Raw genomic sequence first — 20,455 nt, forward strand, 5'->3', positions numbered from 1 at the left:
GCGGCAGCCGCGGCGGGCAGCCCCGCGGACTACAACTCCCAGCGCGCCCCGCGCGGGGCTCTCTGCGGCCTCCCCCGAACTACAACTCCCGGCGTGCCCCGAGCCCTCCCCCTCAGCAGCCCTCCCGCAGCCCCCCGTAGCCCCACAGAGGTCTCGGGCCCGGCCCGCCCCCGGCCCGGCGGCGGCCGTTGTTCAGTCAGCAGCACAGCCCCGGGCGTGCCCGCCTCACAGCCGTTACATGCCTCACGTACCGCTTTCTCTGCGGCCCCTGTAGACGAATCCCTACCCCTATGTGATATAAAAAAATACAGAGATTTGGATTCTTTTCCTGAAGTAAACGTACATGATGTGACTGGGGTAAACCCCAAACTGAGGCGCGGTGCCGCCGCAGTCAGCACCACACACAGCCCTTAAACCATGCCCCCCAGCCCAGGTCAGAAAAAAAAAAAAAGAAAATCCAGAACTCAGAACACAATTTTTCTCACAGGAGAAAAAAAAAAAAGCTTTCAAGTAAAGATGAGGATGGGTTTCACCATTTCAACAGTTCTGTGACTCCAAGCAGTAGCAATGCAAACAAAGCCTGTGCAGCGGCAGCTGTGCTTCCTCTCAGAAACCACCCCAGCATCCCGCCCTCTTCAGGTACCAGCTTTGGGGTCGTGGTGCTTTTCTCCTTGTAAATGCTACTAGCAGTTCGTCGGGAACAAGAAAATCTAGGCCAAGGGAAGAATCCTTCCCCCAGAAAACTCTTCCCAGGAGGGGGAGAACGTCCCGCTTCTTTGTCCATTTACAGCATGTATCAGGGGAACTTGGCCCAGCTCTGTCAGGACTGTCCACTGAAGGAGGGTCGCAGAAAGGCCAGGGCTAAACTTTGCTCTTGGCAAATTAGAGTCTTTAATAAGAGTAATATGTGCAAAAAATTAAATAGATCAACCCAGGTTTCCAGAATTATTGTTGTCAGAATGCTTACTTTCTATTTGTGTTCTTACCCAACCCAATGCTGAAATCTCAATTAAGTACCCGAGGTAAGAAGTGACATTTGGGAGAAATCACCACAAAGAAAAAAACCCCAAGAGGTACAATCTGTTACCTCAGTGTTCTTCCTCCACCCAGATGCCTGCATTAAAGACACGTATGCAGCAGCAAAAAGAAAAAATGTGCAAGACATCCCCTCCTTTCCATGAGGACAAAGCACTGTTTCTAGTTGTTTGAAGGAAGAATTGTTTCCTAACAGGTGGAGTGGGTGTTCAGCCTTCCATTTGCAAGGAGGAATGGGACAATCAGCTGCTCCCAGTTGCTTTCTGGCAAGTTTGTGGTGTTGTGTTTTTTTTTTTTTCCCCCAGACACATTATAGCTGGAAACCTTCCATGGGGGCTTCAGCTTGCTGGAAGATGAATTGCTGCTGGTTCTCATCTACCTGGGGAGCTAGGGTGGAGTCATCCTCTACTCCAAAATAGTGCTCAATCAGGTCAAAGGCCTTCTGGTAGATCTCTTGGTTCTCATGGCTCTGCAGGAACTCTATCTTATCCAAGCCTTAGAGAAGAAAAAGTGAAATGCAATGAAACAAGGAGGTCCTATTGTTCACGCTGTCCCAAATCCATCCTCCACCCTTCCCTCTATTCACTGCAAGACCCTTGTCTGTGTTAGAATAGCATTTTGTGAGCAGCACTAGCAGCTAAAGCTAACTATTCCTGTTTCTCTAGAGTTGCTTGTGGATTTAATCTGTACCGGAAAGCATTAATGCCTTTCCAATTGTAGGTTTAGCTGATACAGCTAAAGCAGACAGTCTCCAGCAGAGAGCTGCGAGCACAAAACTGATCATCAATGAAATTAATATCACTGTCTGTGAAAAGTTTGGCAGTTGCAGGGGGAAGGAGGTAGGGCCTGTCCCAGTAATCTCCAGCAGAAGGGCAGCAACAGCTTTAGCTGTCCCAATTAAATCCACTGCTGAACAGGATGCATCCAAGCATTACGTATTCAAGAATTTCAAGAATTATTCTTACTGGGACACACGATGTAACAGTGAGAGGGCAAAAAAGACACTGGCAGTATACAGGGCATTTCAGACCAAAATAGGAACTGTTCCTCAGAGCATTAGGAGCAGGACAAGAAACACCAAATTAGGCCTCTCCAGGGAAAAGCTACGTCTCTCTGGATTTCCATCACACAACTGCAGCAAGAAGTGTCACGGACTTCTTACTTAGCTCAGCTTATTTTGATTAATATTCCCAACAATGCGAGCCACAATTATCCAGTTGGCATCCAGCTCTAAGAAACCCAGGTAAGTGTGATAGTTCTTGCTTCCTAGTGTTTTGTCTTACGCTGTATCGTTAAGACTCTAAAAAAAGACAGCATGATCTATTATTGGAGCAAATACTGACTAATTTAGAATATACCAAATCCCTTCACTAGTCGGAAAAGCAACCAAAAACCACTTAGCATCAGACCTTTCAATATAATCTGTTGTTTTCAAAGACCACCAACCACAACCTACCATACGCCTCTTCGATCAAGCTACAGTAAGGGTTGATGCCTGTCCCACTCTGGTTGGCTTCTTGCTCTCCAAGCCTCAGTATGTTCTCCAGGCCATTCAGCGCCACCTGAACAATCTTGGAGTCCATGACAGTCAGCAGGTCACAAAGAGGCTTGATGCAACCCAAATTTACCAGGTATCTAAAGAGAGCACCAAGAACATAGATTCACTTTCAGGATAGCTAGCATCCCCTTTGCTCAGTTATAAAGAACAGGAGAAGTGAGTCAAGCTAAAATATATTGCTTTATTTTAAGGTAAGATTTCTATTTTGCAAGGCTAATTTTTAGCTACTTATTTGCATTTGTATACAACCCCTCCCCTTTTTTTAAAATAAAATTTCTTGAAATGCAGGTGCTATTCAAATTAGATCCACACTGTATTTTAATCTGTCATCAAGTTTGGACATTTAGCCTAGTCTAAGCTATGTAAATGGGATGGGAGGGAGTAGTTTGGACTGGCTTATCCTTAATTCAGAAGGAAACTACAATTTACAGCACAGCATGTGATCTGTATAGCTTGGCCTGTGTCTCAGGTACTCTCCCTGAGGTTCTCCAAATGAGTCCCTTGTTACTTGTTCTTGCAGTTCCCATACAGACAAAGCTACCATACATTCAGATTTCCCTTAAGAGGAGCCACAGCGGGTACCTGATCTGTTCAGGAGTTCCTCCTGACGTTGCATTTGTAATTGCCCATGCTGCTTCTTTCCTCGTACGGAATTCTGCTTTCTGCAAGATTTCTATCAGTACCGGGAAAATGTTTGCATCTATGACTGCCTGGGGAGAGAGAATAGTAAGTGTTTGAATTGACAACACGGTTTCTAAAGAGGCTATTAAGAAACCTGAACAAAATCTCTACTTCCATTTTCCAATTCAGAAAGAACTTTCCAAGCTATTCCCTTCAGTGATTCCTCCATTTCATACTTCAGCCAGATCCTAGTAATGCAAGATATTCAATTCTGTAACTAGCACAGTAGATCTTTATTATTACATCAATACTGTAGGAATGCTTTCATCATTTATCTGCCTTTGTACACAGGTCATTGAAAGGATAATTAAAACTCAACAAGCTACAGCTCTTCAAAGGGGCATTTCTAATTGCATATAGAGAAACTGGGGCCGTGTCTCTCATTACTCCAATGATCCAACCTGTGGGCCTCATTTCAGCCCAGTCTTTGTAGGTACAGTTAGCACTTTTTTTTTTTTTAAAGCTTTTGTTTGGCAGATGGCTAGGTGCAGAAGTCTGCAAATAACTTCCAAATAAAGGATATGGAAAAAACAGCCTCAAGGCATCAGATATGAAAAAAATGCAAGTTCTTAATGCTGAGCTTGGAATCTAGGATTTTTACAGGTGTACTAGAGAAGACTCAATGCTGTACCTGTATTTGTGCTCTGTTTCCTGCTGTGATGTTAGATATAGTCCAGCAGGCTTCTTTCCTGATTGACTCCTTGGGACTACTTAATAAGTGAAGGAGACATGGCAAGGCTGAACAGTTCAGAATCACCTTTAGAGAAAGAAAGCAGCAGTTAGATCACCAGTATCAGGCAGAAAGCTAAGTGCTTTCAATTTTCACACCGTGAATATGCTGTATGGGCACTGCAATTCCCTCCCTGACCTTTTAGAGAAGAGGGGAGCAATGGCACTTCTACATTATGTAGTAAAGAAAGGTATTCCACCCCACCTCCCATATATCCCAAAAACAGAGTTTGAGTTTTTGAAATTGCACTATAAATACACACTTCAGAGTAGCAAAAAAAAAAAAAGAGAAACGCAAATTGTGCACCTTGATCCTAAGAAAACTTGCTGCAGACATACAAGACCATACTTCCCAATTTCCATACATATTATTAAGAGCTGTATTCCTCTTTAGCTGCACCTGTAAAACATTCCTATCCCCCTCACCTGGGTCTGGATGTCGTCTCCTGTCACGATGTTGCCAACCGCTCGCAAAGCTGGGGAGGCCACTTTGTAGTCATTGTGCCTGCAGGAAAGATGGTGCAAGGACAACAAATACATCACTGCACTTGGATATTTAGGCAATTCTCCCCCCAGTCTCCCATCTGCATTACTTAGTATTCCATTCCCTAGCATACAGTCTCAGTCCAAACCTCCGTTCAGTAAGTTCTCCTTGGTGTACAGCATTAACTAGCACTCCAGCACTAGAAAATGCTCTGGCTCTCTCAGAAAGAAGAGGCCAATAACCTACAGCTCCCACCCTGCTTCAGACCCTTTCGTAACTGCCCCAGCAGAGCTGGTTACGGCAGTGCCTGGATCCTGCCCCGACAAGGTGGGGAGCGCTCTGACGATTTGGGTATGAACTGCTGCCCAGTCTCACCAGGCTGAAGCAGTGAGGCAAGATACTTACATTAACAGCTCCACCAGTCGCCGACACACCCCCGAGTCAATAACTGCTTGAATTTTCTCATTGGGGCCATCTGATAAATAGGAAAGAGCCCAGCATGCATCTGCCAGCAAGTCAGAGTCACTGTTGAATAATAGCCGGGACAACACTGGCAGGCAGGGAGATACCTACAACAACAGCCACCACCCCGCATTAGTCACAGCCTGTCAAGGACCACCACATTTGCATACCAACACCACACGGCCACGCTGACTGACAAGATAACAATATTGAATGTCCACAGCTTCCTTCCCCAAAGTCAGCAGCTTCCTTGCTGGCTTACATACCTCGTAATCACGGTTTAAAGTTACCTCAACAACTTTACTACTAAACTAAAACTACATCCCTTCCTCTTGGACCAAGTGCAGACTCCTGAGACAAGTGCTACCATGCACGCTGCAGTTTGGAAGCTCCTTACATTTCTTATGCAAGAGCGCTGCTCCATTTCTTGTTCTCACTAACCCTAAAAAGCTCAGTATTCAGAACAGCCACAGTTACACTTCCAAGTGCTTCAAGTATTTGTTTTTATATTTACACTGAATTTAGATTTCACCCCTCACTGCAGGCTTCCCAGCTTTGATAAGCAAGCTTTCATTTTAAAAACACAAAACAACAACACACTGATCTAAAACCAGTTTCAGATTTACCAAACAAAAAAGGATGAGACAGATCTGAACGACCAGCAGAACCTTCTGTTAGTGCCACTGGCATACCAGGGAAGGGCAAGAAGAAAGCTACCGCAGCTGTAGTGTAGCTACAGAGGTCCTGTTCTGTAAAATCTGGATGCCTCAATTTCAAAGTTGCAGGCTTCCAGCATACACAACAAAAGAATTCAGGGTAGCCCAGAGTATGTGCTACTTACACAGAAGTCTGGGTTTGCCCCTTACTCGAGGGGCTAAGCTGATGGGCTGCCAACAGAGCCATGCAGCGAGGTTGGCAGAATATTAAACAGGCACTCGAAAATCTGCTGAACAGTAAGATCCACCTCAGCAGGAAGAACCTCACCCTATTCCCTCCCAGAACATCTTACAGAAGTCCAACGGCCAAAAATAATTTAGACAAACATCTTGGCTGGGTGTCTCCCCATCACATCTGCCAACAAGGCACTTACTCTCACCTTATCGAATTCAGGTGGCGGACTCTTTCCTCTGCATAAGTTCGACAAGGCCCAGACAGCATTTCGTGTCATTGTCAACCTGGTGGACTTTGTAAGGAGCCTAAAGAGACAATTACCACGCATTATCCTTGGTGTAGAACATAAGTTGCTGGAAACCAGCAAGGGAATAAAAAAATAATTGTACAACTGTAAGGAAGTCAAACCACTATTCCACTTGCTGTGGCTCAAGCCATGCTCTTTGTCACTTGAGCCTCTCAATGAGCAAGAGGAGTGAAACGCACCTACTTCTAGAACAAGCAGCTATTTTCCTAACACTACAGTGACATGGAACAGGCAAGCTCCCTGCTAGACAAGTTGCAGAAAGAAGTGTAAGTTAGTCAAATGCAGTTCCAAGATCAAATTCAACCCAGACACTCGCACCAGAGGTGAGATGGCCTCTCAGTGACCAGCTGACAAACTGCTGTCTCTACTCTGCAGTGGGGACAGTAAGTCCTGGGGGCTGAGGAAGGCTTCGGTCAGTTATTGCTGAGAGAGGGGACTGACAGGAGGACCAGTATAGCAAACCAGGTCATTTGTGACAAAGCATCAGTTTGCCAAGGACAGGATACAGTAAACAATCGCTTCCAAAGCAGCGAGTGGTACTGGAGAGCACACTCTTGACAGACAGATCTTCTGACTGTGGTGGGATGTACCGCACCAGAGAGCTGAGAGGCAAGGTGGTGTGCAGAGACCTGCTTCCCTTTCCTCAGTCCTAGAGAAGCCCACTCAGACAAGCACCTGAAATCCACAGCATAAGCACAAGAACAGGCATTTGGAGGGACACAGTGAAACAGCAAGGCCTATGACTTCAGAGAGGCAAGCACACTGCAACAGCACCCGCTGCAGATTCAGAGCAGTGTAAAGGTTTGTGAGAAGGCATGTTATCTACCAAGTCCCACTAGTTATCAGATACTTGTCTGAGCTGCCAGTTTATCATCTGGTACCAATGGTTTGATTCCCATCAACACACATTGCTAGGGAATCTATTCATCCAGTTCGAATATTGCTCTGCTGCAGTACAGTGGGACTTCACAAAGTGTATTGGCAAGTATTCATGGCTACTCACATTAACAAGGGAGGAAGAATAGCGCAGTTAAGGACATAATCTCTACACACAGAGCTGTCTCCAGCAATGTTCCCCAATGCCCAGACAGCCTGAAAGGAAACAGCAACAGTTTTAGCATTCACGCAGTTTCCAAACAGAGGAAGAAAAGGGTAGTGTGCTAAGAAAGCATTTTCCTGTAACTCCAGGTAACAGACACTTCAGTTTGTGGTCTGAAGCTAGCTCTCAGACTAGTCACTTATTTTAAACATTGTATTTTAACTGTGTGCGATCCGCTGTGGTTCTTTACCTAACCCCAAAGTAAGAAGTGAACCTTACCTGTTCTTGAACATCCTCAAAGTCAGAGTTTAACAGCTCTATAAAGATAGGAACTGCCCCGGCCTCAATTACTATTTTTGTTTGTTGGGAAGTTCCTGACGCAATATTCGTCAGTGCCCACGCTGCTTCAAACTGAAACAAGTAGAAATGACAGAAGCGTGAATAAAATAACCCTGATGTAGCAAGGTATTTGCTATTAAATTTCAGCCAGAATTCTTTCATCTTCTCTTAAAACACTTGAGAGAAAGCATTCCCCAACAAAACACCCCAATACCCTTAAGAAAAAGATTTTTCTTGAACAGTAAGAAAAACCCACACCTGCCTTCCCATAGGCTCAGCTTAACGGGTGAAGACATTTACCTCTACAACCACTTTCCTGTACGAAAGTGGAGAGGCATACCCCAGAAATACATGGAACAGGAAGCTTTATCTACTCAGTGCAAGCAGTTCTAGCCCACCCTCTCATCTGGCTAACACTACAAAGATGCCTCATGATACATGGCCCTGGGCCAGAGGGAAGATAGAAAATTATGAAGGCAGCCATCGGCTCTGAGATCCAACTCCATGTATGGAAGTATCTTTAACTCCTACAAGATAACTATAGTTATTACCAAGCTGGAAGGAATCTCAAAAAGCCATCTAGTCCATCCCTCTGCCCCACGGCAGGGTCAGTACTACCTATGTCACTTCTAACAGCCACTTAGCCTGTTCTTAAAAGCCTCCAATAATGGAGGTTTTTCCTTACACAATTGCTCCCTACACGCTTACTCTGTGGCTCCACTAGCTTCCAGCAGCAACATCAGACACAGGAATGATAAATTCCCCTCTGCTGCAATTGAAATACAGTTTTTCATTATTTTTGCCAGTATTCTTCCAAGAACTGAATTTATAGCAATCTATAACTTTTCTGTTGCCCCTTTCCAAGCATTAAAGCTATCTTTATCTTCTCCCATACATCATACAACCTGCATCTTTTGGGTTCAAGACCACTTTTCTCTAATAGCACCAGAGGGTTCATGCTGCTCAGCTGCAAAGATTTAACAGCTACAAGCCAGGAAGAATTCCTAACAGTCTGCTTTACCTGTAGCGTGCAATTTTCACTTCTTTTCAGGAATTCAACAAATCTGTCCACCACTCCTTGAGTGTTTATCACTTCATCTATTGGAGGATTTGGCTCTGAAATAGCAACGCAGTGTCAAAATAGTATATAACTCTAATACAAGGCAATAACAAGCATGAGCTATTATTGACCTGAATGGTTTCAAGCTGTACTGAACTTGGCAGGACAACTCCTCAGAATCACTTTCAGTAAGATTTATTCAATTATAAATAGTTAGTAAATTTACTAGATTATCAGGTTTCTAGATCACAGCCTTCCCCAAACTCAAAGCTGGAAAAACTTCTGTAAAACACTTCAAGTGCACAAATACTCCTGAAATAAAGCCTATGTCAGACCCTTGGGCAGGGACGAGTGACTTTTACCTTTGGAAAGTAGCTTCCTGAATTTCTGTGTGGTTGCTAGCTGTAGGTCAGGGTCATCTGAAAAAAGCATCTCTACCATCTCTCTTGTGATCACTCCCTCCTGAAAGGATGCAAAGGAGACAGAACAACAGTTCCATGTCACATTAAGCTTATTTAAGGTATCACAGTCCAGACAGCCTACCACAATTTTGTGCTTGCTATTAATCCAAAGATGCGCTGTCTGAGATTACAGCACGCTATTTGCTTCCTGGCAGACTTCTCCAGTTTGTTGTAGTAGTACTAGCAACATTCCCCGAACCAGGGAAAAACAAACAGGTTGTGGTTTATCAGTGTTATGCAGTCCACAGCATTAAATCTATCTGAAGGCATGATTGCAACAAGGAGAGGCACCTTACCCCACATGTTGTAGAACTAACATAGGAATCCACGAGGAGGCTGTCAAACATGGAGGCATCTTCACTGATCAGTTCCACATTTCTTCTTTTAAAGAGCTGACAGGGAACAAAACATGGGAGTCATTATTAGAAAGCAATGATTAACAGTCATCGTAAGTAGACATTCTTGTTCCCCAAACAAGATACCATCAGCTATAGATGAAGCGTAACCTGAATAGAAAAGTAGTCATTAATAACAGCTCTGCACACTGAAGACTAGCTTGGCATCCAAACCCTGATAATAAAACATGCTAAGTCTTGCTCTCAGATATGCAAAGGCCCAAGTCACTAAAGCACTGGTATAGGCAAGCGCAGAATTTGGCCTAACAAGTTAGGGAAAACAGGGAGAAGGCAGCTTGTAGATGATGCAATCATTTAGTCTGAGCCACGCATATCACCTGAGAATCACCTTTCACTTTCACAGACCTCCCAGCAAAAAAAAAAAAAAAAATACAGCTCAGAGTTAAGAAATGCACGCAGCCCACACTTTCACTTACTCTCCCTGCTTCTTGATGAAGCAACTCCATTCACTAATTAATAACAAAAATTAAAAACAAGGATCTGTGAACAAAAACCTTCAGTACCGTAAAGACAAAGTGCTTGGAGAGCCCTTGGTATGAGCGACACTCTGTACTAGGTACAAAGGAAAAGCAAAGCAAGATCTCAGAACAGGAAAAATAAGAGGACTGCCAACAAACCTTAATGCACAGATCCTTGAAGATTCCCGTTTGGCAGCAGCACAATCTTGGTTGTGTTAAGGCTGTACACAAGCTAGTCAAGATGAGAGTTACCTGTTGCTCTCGTTTCTGTTTGCGCAGTTGAATTCCTTCCTCTTCTCTTCTCCGACGCATTTCCTCAGGATTTAGGGCTTTGTTCTTGTAACTCTTCATTCGATAGTTATCCTTTCCAGGACTCGCCATGGTTTCTGTGAAGAGGAAAAAAAGGCCTCAGATTTCTGGTCACTCTCTGCTCCTTTACCAGTGTATCATTTTCAACAAGAATGTCGGTGCACATCAAAAAGCAAAGAACAGCCAGATTAAATAGCCTTTTAATGTAAAAAGCAAGAGCTGGTCTCTTACACACTGAAGTAAAAGCTTCAAGCTGGAATACGATCCTGAGATTAGTTCAGGTGATGCGTTGTTGTGGCAAGAATGTTGTTAAGTTTGTAGGAAGCAGAGTAGATTTACTGTTCTGAAAGGAACCTGGATCCAACGTCACAACGTTGAAGCACGTTACCCATACAAAAGGCTTCTCCTCCAAGAGCTTCACTGTCCTCAGGAGGTGTGTAACTAAGTTCTAGCTTGGTATTAGCAGAACTTATTCCCCTTGTACCATCAGGGAATAATCCACACCTCAACATTCCTTTCCCCCCAACATCTGCTGAAGGCCGTTCTGATTGTCGGTCAGTGACTGCATCAACTTCAGCATTTCGGAGCAGCCTGTGGAAGTACCAAACCACATCTGCATGGCAAAAACCCAACAGAGCTCACAATAAACTGCAGCCTTGATTTTACAACTCCACTAAAAACACCGCAAAGAGACAAGCTGCACATATCACGGGCCATGTTTGCCCTGCCAGCTTACTGCAAGCGTTCAGTACCTGACCTACTTATTTTGCTGCTTCATCTCTGACTAACGCAGTACTTCAAACCTGATTACTTGTGTATTTGCCTCCCAGTCAGGGAAGTGACACTCCACTATTTGGCGCAGTAAAAACAACCAGGGCCAAGCAGTAGCCTGAGCACAGCAGGATATCAATTCCTCAGCTGCACCCAGCTACAACCCCCTGCTTCGACCACATCAACTCCTTTCGTCATCTTCCCAAACGCTCCCTTTCTCCCGTTTATCAGACAGATCGCTTGGCCTCACGTCTGTGCGCTTCCCAGGACAGGGAGGAAGCAGCGATAACGCAGAGCAGCGACCTGCCCGTTAGCCCTGAGACCAGACGACAATTCCCTGGCAGTCTGCTGGACACCAGTATCTGTGTTTTGTCCACCTGCCCCTAGCAGCTGGAAGAAGCACCCTGTGAAAGTCGGCAGCTATCTCCTCATACCTCCTCCTTCAACCTTTAAGCACTCCTCAGGCACGTTGCTTACAGAAAGCCCACGTCTGACTTATCAGCTGCCTCCAGCCACTCTGGAAGCCCTCCAAGATCAGCTAGAGAAGTTTCAGACCTTACTGCCCTCCTGCTAGCAGGGCCCACAGCCGAGCCAAAGACAGGCAGGTACAGTGTACAGATATCCAGCAGCTCACTGCTATGGAAAGAGGAAACAACCAGAAGAGTTCACGTTAACATGAGGAAACAAAATACTTTCAGTTATAGGATTTCAAGACAATACCTAGAGACATTAGAGAGTCACACTCCTCCTCGCAGTATCTGCTTTCTGAAAGGGCATTCCCTTCCCTGGCCAAATCAGCAAGGACATTCTTGTGAACGGCAACAGACAAACACCACCAAAAAAATCAAGTTCCTCTGGTCACTTACACTGCAACAAACACCCATGCCGCTGGCAAACAGTCCTGAGCCCGTTCTGAAGCTCAGCTGACCCCAGAGACATGCCAAGGCTTGAGGAGGTGTAGCACAGCGGGCTGTGAGTTTTTTGGCACCTCTGAGGCTGAGAAGAAACCACCAGCTCTTCATCAATAAGAAGCAGTATTCCAGTGCTGTATTAGAAAGCCCTTCAGTAGTTGTTTAGGACACAGTAGTTCTACGAAAAAGGGACTGCATCGTACTTCAGCACCAACAAGGAAAACACACAGAGCTTCGAGAGAGTGGAGGGCTGAAACAAGTCAGAGCAGGGCTCCTTTTTTCCTGAGCTCTCTTCTCGCAAGGAAGAGGTTCAGAGGAATAACTGGCATGCTTGTAAAGGCATTTGACACACCCACCTTGTCCTAGAGGACCACTGACGTAGCAAGGAAGCAGCCTGAAGCTCTCAGAAGCCAGGCCCCTGCTCCCCCTTGGCCATCCCCCTTCCTACAGGGCTGTATGCCAGGGTAGAGGGGAAAAATCTTTATTTTTGACCGAGTAGCAGCTATTTCAGGAGATAGAAGATCTTCCAACAAGGCATCATCTACGTACAGATTTTAGTTCAGGAATTAATTTCACCACTGCCATTCGTTCTGTAGGTGAAGCATCCATGTGACTACCCCAGCACTAACGGCCGATACGGGCACGTAAAGGAGTAACAGCTTAATTCAGAAAGATTACAACAGAATCCCTAACAGGGACAAATTTGCTACCTCCCTTCGGAAGGCAAAGTCCCCAGTTAAAAGGTAGTTTTTAAGAAAGGGAGGAAGAAAAAGTGATTAAGTGGCTTAGCAGTATGCCCGGGATTACCGGCCAGTTCGTCCCACAAATAGCTGAGCGGCATGTGACAGTCGAGCTGCCTGGGGACTTGCACACCCCGGCAGCCTGGAGCTGGCTGTCAGCGCAGAGAGTGAAGCCGGCCAGGCAGCAAGGTCTCACGCCCTCGGTGTACGCTGTGCCACGCAGCGTAAGGCTCCTGATTTCAGGAGCTTTGAGCACCACCCTGACACTGCAGGGAACCCCCATGGAGGCAGCCAGCCCCTGCAGGGTGACTTTCTGTGCCGGCTGTACCACCACACACCTCTGCACAACCGCCACTGGTCTTCTACTTTATTTCGCACACCTACGCCTCCTCAGGTCCTTTCTCTTGACTTTTTTCCAGTCCATCCTGTCCCAATACTTTGACGTGGGAATGCCAATTTGTTACCTCACCTCCCATTTCTATGGCAGCGACGTCACGGGTGCAAGGTTCTGACTCCGTGGTGAGCTCAGCTGATGCTGTCAGCACCAGGCTGCAGCAAGCGCGAACACGTGGAACAGAACTGACAGCAGGAGGCCAAGCACACACAAATTCTCTGCACAAAACATCTGGCTCATCCAGTATATCTGCAAGCCAGGCTTCGGCAGCGTTAACTATTAACTGAAATTCTACCCACACGGCGATCCCACTAAGTCAGGCCGGAGGGGCAGTCTGATTCCCTGACCAGGAAAAGCACTCATCCACAGTCATCTACGAGTGACGTGCAGACAACGCTCAAGCCACACGTTTTCACTTTGCAACTTAACGTAAATTGTCGCTCCGAGAACTTTCTGCTTTTATAGAAAAGCTCTTGACTAAGAGGCACTGGAAACCTAACTAGAGCACGTTTCTTTTAGCTGCTCGAAGTTTCAGCGGCCACCCAAACCTCCACAAAGCGCTAGGACAGTGCCTTGCGCTGTGCCTCTCCTAGGACAGTTTTCTTCTCTAACAACCAACCAGGCCCTGCCTTGTATCAAGATAGCATCAGCTCACACCCTGGAATTACAGAATCGTTCTGATGTTGTTCCAGGCACAAGTCCTGGGCTCCGGGCTTCCCCGCAGCGCCCCACGGAAGCGGGGCACTCAGGCTGCTTCCTCCTGCACCGCAGCGCTCAGCCCGCAGCCCGTCGGCAGCTCCCCCGAGCAGCCTGCAGCTGCCCCGGGTACCCCGTTCCCTGCACGGCAGCTATGATGTAAATGTAAATCAAAGACAGGATTTATCAAGTTAATTCACTCTGGGAACGCTTTCAGGTGGTCTGCGAGCTGAGAATTCTCTTGCAGGAACTACAGGAACAAACTTAGGGGGCGAAGCTTAGCCGAACAATACCTTTTCAGTTCCCTGTGTAAAGGAAACCCCTTCGGGAGGCCGGAGGAGTTTGGCTCCTGCTGCAGGTTTGCTGGCAATGGTCGGCTTCAGTGAGGAGAAATCCTCGCGTTGTCACGTAAGCCAAAGAACGATAGAACGAAAGAATGCCACCCTCCTCCTTACCCTATATTGAATAATGAGAAAGTTTTTACCACGTAAATGAAAAAACAGGGTGAAGGTTGGACTTTGAAGGCTCACCAGAGCCCTCAGGCCCCGCAGCCACCCATATAAAAGCCAACAAAGCCACAGCACTCGGCCAGAAAGGCAATTCCAGGGTCATTGCTACCACGCCAAGACTATAACGGCTTCTTAACGTTACTGAATCAGAAACCCAGCCTTGCTTCTTTCCAGCTGACGCTCTCCCCACTGCTCTGCCTTACAGAAGGGAACTGCTTCCAGCAGTTTTTCAGCTGCTGATTAGAGCCTCGGAGCTGAGTCACTGCAGGGGCTCGCACGTCTAAATCGGGACTTGTGCTGCTGAGTCAGACTGGAGGGAGAGAACAGAGGAACAGTTACACTCACAGATCTAACCAGGCTTTTTTTTAAGCCAAAACACCCTTTCACGAAGGTAATCTTTGTACAGTATCTATTACAGTCCTGTTGCTGGCCACAGGACATGTACCTAAGGCAACACCTGGCCAGCAAGGAGGGCTGACAGCCGCGTGTTTGGAGTTCAATACAGCAGCAGAATTACACAAGGGCAAATTAATGCATTTGATGAACTAAAAGCACTGATCTCGGTCAATTGGCAGCCCCTTGGTACCTCTCAAAGCTAGCCCAACTGAGCAAGCAGCAGGCCAGAAAGGCCTCTTCCAGCCCAAGCCTTCCCTGCCACAGCATGAACTTGGTCACTTACAAGGAAAGAAAAATCCCTAAGCTCCACGAATCAGAGCAAAACACAATCGACGACCTAAAAAGTTGCATTTGACAACCTTGCTGCTTACATCCTTCGCATCTCTTCTCCCCGGCAGAAAGTTTCTCCAGCCCATAAACTCACCTGAAAAGCCTGAGGAACCCCCTGCCACCTGCCTCCCTGCAGGCCCCGACCCCAGAAATCGGTGCAACGGCAACAAATGAAACAGCATTACGCATTCCTGAAGCATCTCAAAACCTGAACCCTCTCTCCACGTAGCCAAGTATTAACCACCAATTTCTTTGTAAGCGTAGTGTGGCTCTGAAGACCACAGCTGATGTCTTGCAACTGTAACAGCAGTAACAGCCGAGGTTTGCTTGAAATAAGTTTGTAAACCCTCTCTAAGTTTACTTGATAATTAGCAGTGCTTGTGTGAATTCTCTGTTTCCTGTCTTATTTGTGAAAGTTCCTGAAGTCTGAGAAGCAACAGAAACAGAAGTTCTTCTGAACCTCAGATACGTAATGCATCACTACATCGTCACTACAGGCATGTCTTTAGTCAATTCTTAAATGGATGTTTAAAGCACTTGCTTTACAACACAGCATAAAGGTTCTTGGCAACAGCAGCTACAGACACAGACCTAACTTCTTTAGAGGAGCGTGTCCAGGACAACTTAATGGTTTAGTTGAGAATGTAGAAAGCGAAGCCTAAATAATCGGTACTTCCTGAACACAAACCAAGTGAAGTTGGTTATGGTGAATATATACAAACAGTTGAATTATCAGTGTGCGCCGCATGAAGAGGCAGCTCCAAACTGCTGGCAGACATGAGCCCAGGACAGGTTCCTACACCAAGCCTGTCATTTTATACTGAACCTGTCATTTTGATAGTTTTGTAGTGAAAAGTAAATTGGGAATAAAATCACTTCATCACTCAGAAGGTGACGGAGGGAAAAGGGAACCAAGGAGTTATGCCTACAGGAAACACAACAACTACATAAGGAGTGCTGCCAAGCAAGCAGCAACTCGAGGCTTTTCCTCCACAGCCCTGGAGTGACCCAGCCGCCGCTAACCCTGGAGGAGAGGCCAAGTGCTGTGCTCTGACACTCACACAGGTCTGGCTTGCTCGTTTCGTTCTCCTGCTTTTCTGTCCTCCTGCAGGTTCTCCGAGTGCCTGCTCCAAGCAAGCAGAGGCAGCAGTCTTGCAGAGCGGTCTCAAACACAGGCTGCTGCCACCCGGGTGCTTCTCCCAGAGTACACCGTGTGCTCACAGAGCGCTTATCCGCGCAGTTATTTGGCTGTCTGGTGCAGCAGTCGCCATTGGCTCCTTCCCGTCGGTTTTCGCTGCGAGAGCCAGGGCCGTGATATCACTGCAGGAATGTGCAACAGCCTCGCTGCTGCCTGCGGAGGGGGAGGGGAGCACAAAAATTCTCTTCGGAGGAATTAAGAGCCCTGCAGCATACTTGTCTTTCACCACGGTCAGCCCGAGATTAGGCCTCCCTCTGGCTGTCCGTGCCCGACGTAAGGAGAACTCGCTGTCCTTGAGCCTGGTTCTCTGAACACGAACTTCAACTCTACTTCCTCCTGACCTTTTCACCCCAAAAGTCTGGCGTTTGGCACCTATAAATCCCCTTCAGCCTGATTTACATGTCCCAAGACCTTCAGACTTCCTTAAGAGCGTATTGATGATCTGAGAAGTATAACTCCCTCTCGCCTGGGGTCAGGGAGCCCTTTGTAACAGTTCCTAAAGCAAGGATCAACTCAAACTTGACCCACAAGAGATACAGGAGTCCTACAGCAGCCTGAAATAGAGTTGCAGAGAGCTACAAAATTCCAAAAAGCTCATCCCTCCCAGCACGTGCTTTTCTACGGAAACAAGCAGCATTGTGCTTTGATAAGCATGTTTATCTGGACTTCAAAAGTACAATAGCTTAAAAGTGAAAGGCTGGAGGAATTAGTACTTTCCCTATTACACCCACCACTTTGATGATCAAGCTCCCCTTTACAAAGTTCATGTTTGCTCTCCCGAACTCAAGCAAACAAAGCAAAATAGCCAAGTAACTAGTTAAATTCATCAGCCACAAGAGTTTTGTTGAGAGCCTAACGTTACTGCTGGATGGGCTGAGCAGCGCAGCAAAGACACTCGGACATTTGCAGTCTGCGCGGTGAATGAAGAAAGAACTGACGGGCGTTTCTAGGAGGTGAGACCAACGCTCTACAGCTGCCTACAAACCACAGCACCCCCGACCCACACCCTGCGAAGTATAGCAGCGTTCTGCCACAGTTTAGACCTATTAACCCAGAGCACTGAAAAAGCAGTCTTAGCTTATTTTAAAAGTTACTTTTAAAAAGTTTAAGTGGGAAGCGTTGAATGGCTGCTGTCAGAAACGTGTCCGCTTCAAGCTCCAACGAGAAACCGCAAGGCAGAGGGGGGAAGGATGGGAAAGCTCCTTGGAATATCCTCAGCCACAGAAAGCGCACGCAGTTTCCAGACGTGCTCCAACAGGCCCAAGGACGTTTTTCTATTCAAAGTTGCCAGTCAAGGTTTTACATCAAGCTGCACATTAAGTTTCAGAAGCTGCTCTAGACGGGGAGGTGCTGCAGCCGGGGCAGCCGCAGACTCGCAGCCGCTCACTTCTGAGCCTCGCAGGAGGCGGCTGAAGACGGCACAGGAGCTCCTGACACATTGGTCAGGCCGCCTCCCTCCATAAAGGGCATTTTTAAGACCTCTAAGGGCAACTCTGGTTAAAAGTTGCTGCAGTTGAAAATTGATAAGACCTTAATTTTTGCCTCAGAGACGAAGCTCATGTGGAACAGGCCTACCGCAGGCTTCGCTTCCCCGCTCCCCTCACCCCTCCAAACCCCCCTCGCTCCGTCAGGCCTCACGGAAGCGCCACGGCCCCGAGCGGGGAGCTTCGGTCTCAGACCACGTCCAGGATGCCAGAAACCTCCTGGCACTGCGGGACCCGCAGAGGGGCAACGCTCAGCGGTTATTTGCTTGTAGCTAACGAGAGGGCTGCTCCTCCGGGCCCTGCAGCATCTCCAGCTTTATGCTGACAAACACAACCCCCCCCCTCCGTACGCTCGCTGCCTGCAGGGTGTCCGGGAACCGTTCCCTCATCCCGGTGACGGGGCACGGGGACAGCCCCGGGGGCTCTTGGCGCTGCCGGGAGCAGCCGCCTGTGGCTGGGCTTTGAGGCCGGTTTAGCTGGAAACTGGGGAGATACTGGGGAGGATTTCCGTGAGGTGAGGCGACGAGCCGTGCTCTGCTGGGTCACGGGCAGGAACTGCCGGTCGGTGTGTCGGTCTGTCAGTCAGTCAGTCAGTCTGTTTGTCCGTCCGTCCGTCCGCAGGTCTGTCCCCGCCCGTCCCCCCGCAACCCGCCCCGGGTGAGGCCGAGCTCCGCGGCCCCGCACCGAGCCCCCCGACCGGCCCAGCCGCCGCCGCACCGGCTCCCCCCGCCCGGGAAAGGCCCCGCCGGGGCCGCGCTGGCTGAGCCCTGCCCGCAGCTCCCGGCCCGGTGAGGGGCACGGGCGGCCCCGGGCCGAGCCGCAGCCCCTATGCGGGCCGGCGTCCCCCCACCCGGTCCCGTCCCGTCCCGTCCCGCGCCGCCCTCACCCATCGCGGCTCCTGAGGCGGCGGCTCCCGGCGGCGGCCACAATATGGCGGGAGGGCGGCGGGGGGCGGGCGGCGAGCGGCGAACGGCGGCCGAGAGGAGCCAAACGGCCCCGCGCCGCGCGGCCCCGCCCCGGGGCGGGACGGGAGGAGGGACTCGCCCCGCCCCAACGGCGTCCCCTCAGCCATGGCCGCTGACTTTCTGGCCCCTCACATCCCCCCAGCCGCAGCCCCTCACGTCCCCTCACGTCCCCTCGCATCCCATCCCCTCAGGTCCCCTCATGGCTGTCCCCTCACATCCCCTCAGCTCCATCCTCTCACATCCCATCCCCTCAGCCCTGTCCCCTCATGTTCTGTCCCCTCATGTCCCCCCAGCCCATCACATCCCCTCAGGTCCTCTCACATTCTGTCCCCTCACATCCTCTCATACTCCATCCCCTCACATCCCCTCGGCCCCATCCCCTCACATCCCATCCCTTCAGCCCCTGTCCCCTCAGCCCTGTCCCCTAGCATCCCATCCCCTCACGTCCCTCCAGGTCCCGTCCCCTCAGCTCTCACCCCTCACGTCCCCTCAGCCCTGTCCCCTCGCACCCTGCTGTCCCCCAGCCCCATCCTCCCACACCCCAAGCCCCGCCATGTCCCCACACCACCCTCAGCCTGCCGAGCCGGGGGCAGGCGGCTCCGGGGCCCCCAGGGGAGGCACTGAGGGGACACGGGCCCGATCCTGCTCCACATGCAGCTCGGGGCAGGACAGCACGCACAGCAACGCTCTAAGATGTCCTTTCATTATAAAGTGTTTAAAGGATCTGTGTCCTTCGCAGCTCCACGGCCTCCTGCAGCAGGGGCTGAGCGGCGCGGGGGCATCAGGTGGCGCGTGGCCGGCAGTTCCCTCCCATGGCAATGAAGACGTCGATGGGGACGTGGGGCAGGGTCAGGCAGTGGCTCCCGGGGCATCGCCGCAGCTGCCTGTGGGGAGAGAGCAGGGTGAGGGCAGTGGCACGGCATGGCACGGCACGGCACGGCATGGCATGGCATGGCACACCAGGGCCGGACCTTGCACCCCACAGGAGTCCTGGCAGGGCTCAGCACCGCCTTACCTTCCCGCAGGCTGCTCAGCACCCACTGGCTCCTGAGCCTCTGGAGCTGCGGCCAGGCTGGGACAGTCACCTGCCTCGATGGGGAACCTCCGGGCCTGTGGTGTTTCCTGGGAGCTCATGTCCGGGCCCTGGACGTGGCTGACCGGGGAGAAGGAGCCGTGAGCTGGCAGCACAGGGCCTGGCCCCAGCGATCCCCAGCCCCACACAGGGGGGCCCAGGGCTCGCCAGGGCCGGGTCTAGCCCTGCCGAAGGGCAGGAGGCACTGCCCGCTCAGGTTCCAGCTGCCAGAGCTGGCTGGATGTGCCCAGCTCGGAAGCACGGCTGCGAGGCAGCAGCAGCAGGAGGCTGGCACAGGGCACGGCCACTGCCTGCCCTCGGCGTCCCCTTGCTGGAGGTGCAGGATGGCACCGAGCAGCAAAGCGTTCCCAGCACGCCAGCTCTGAACCCCCTACTGCCACCCCCCAGCCTGCTCTGGGGAAAGAGGGGAAGGGACACGGAGGGGCAGCAACGGCAAAAGGAGGGGGAGCACGTGTGGCCAGCCCCGCATCCCCTGCGTTCCCCACCCCGTGAGCCCCCTACTCACGGTGCCCACTGAGCGGGCGTTCCAGCACAGCCCTATCCGCCCTGCCCGGCCGAGTGGCCACCCTTTGATGCACATCCGTCATCTCTGATTCACGCAGCATCAGCTGCATCATAATAGCACACCCGGGTTTAACAGGTCCCCCTATGCTCCCCTTCACACAGCACCAGGGCACAGTCAGGGCCTTGGGGTGCTGTGCATGGCAGCGGGGACACGGGGAGCCCCGGCTGCTGCGAT

The 20,455-nt window shown here is 49.6% G+C and overlaps 2 protein-coding genes across 6 annotated transcripts; both read right to left on the reverse strand.

The window, feature by feature from the left end:
- Positions 1-459: 459 nt before the first annotated feature.
- On the reverse strand, positions 460-18,685 carry KPNA6 (karyopherin subunit alpha 6). 5 transcript variants are annotated; one of them, XM_083810021.1, is made up of 15 exons: positions 14,035-15,836; positions 10,461-10,820; positions 10,173-10,306; positions 9,343-9,438; positions 8,948-9,047; positions 8,547-8,641; positions 7,466-7,597; positions 7,151-7,239; positions 6,046-6,145; positions 4,893-5,056; positions 4,430-4,508; positions 3,906-4,031; positions 3,176-3,303; positions 2,492-2,670; positions 460-1,530 (listed from the first exon to the last, which is right to left on the reverse strand). In XM_083810021.1, the coding sequence occupies exons 3-15, from the start codon at positions 10,299-10,301 to the stop codon at positions 1,346-1,348; spliced, it is 1,602 nt and encodes a 533-aa protein (XP_083666147.1). In that variant the 5' UTR covers positions 10,302-10,306; positions 10,461-10,820; positions 14,035-15,836; the 3' UTR covers positions 460-1,345. The 5 variants fall into 5 exon arrangements, with proteins under 5 accessions (XP_083666147.1, XP_083666144.1, XP_083666146.1 ...); XM_083810018.1 differs by lacking the exons at positions 10,461-10,820; positions 14,035-15,836 and adding an exon at positions 18,545-18,685 and having other exon boundaries at positions 10,080-10,306; XM_083810020.1 differs by lacking the exons at positions 10,461-10,820; positions 14,035-15,836 and adding an exon at positions 18,545-18,682.
- Positions 18,686-18,742: 57 nt separating this feature from the next.
- FAM229A (family with sequence similarity 229 member A) lies at positions 18,743-20,451 on the reverse strand. Its single transcript, XM_083810080.1, has 2 exons — positions 19,639-20,451; positions 18,743-19,507 (listed from the first exon to the last, which is right to left on the reverse strand). The coding sequence occupies exons 1-2, from the start codon at positions 19,755-19,757 to the stop codon at positions 19,405-19,407; spliced, it is 222 nt and encodes a 73-aa protein (XP_083666206.1). The 5' UTR covers positions 19,758-20,451; the 3' UTR covers positions 18,743-19,404.
- Between the last annotated feature and the right edge of the window lie 4 nt (positions 20,452-20,455).

Source organism: Anser anser (genome assembly GCF_964211835.1).
Source record: "Anser anser genome assembly, chromosome: 24".
Lineage (NCBI taxonomy): Eukaryota > Metazoa > Chordata > Aves > Anseriformes > Anatidae > Anser > Anser anser.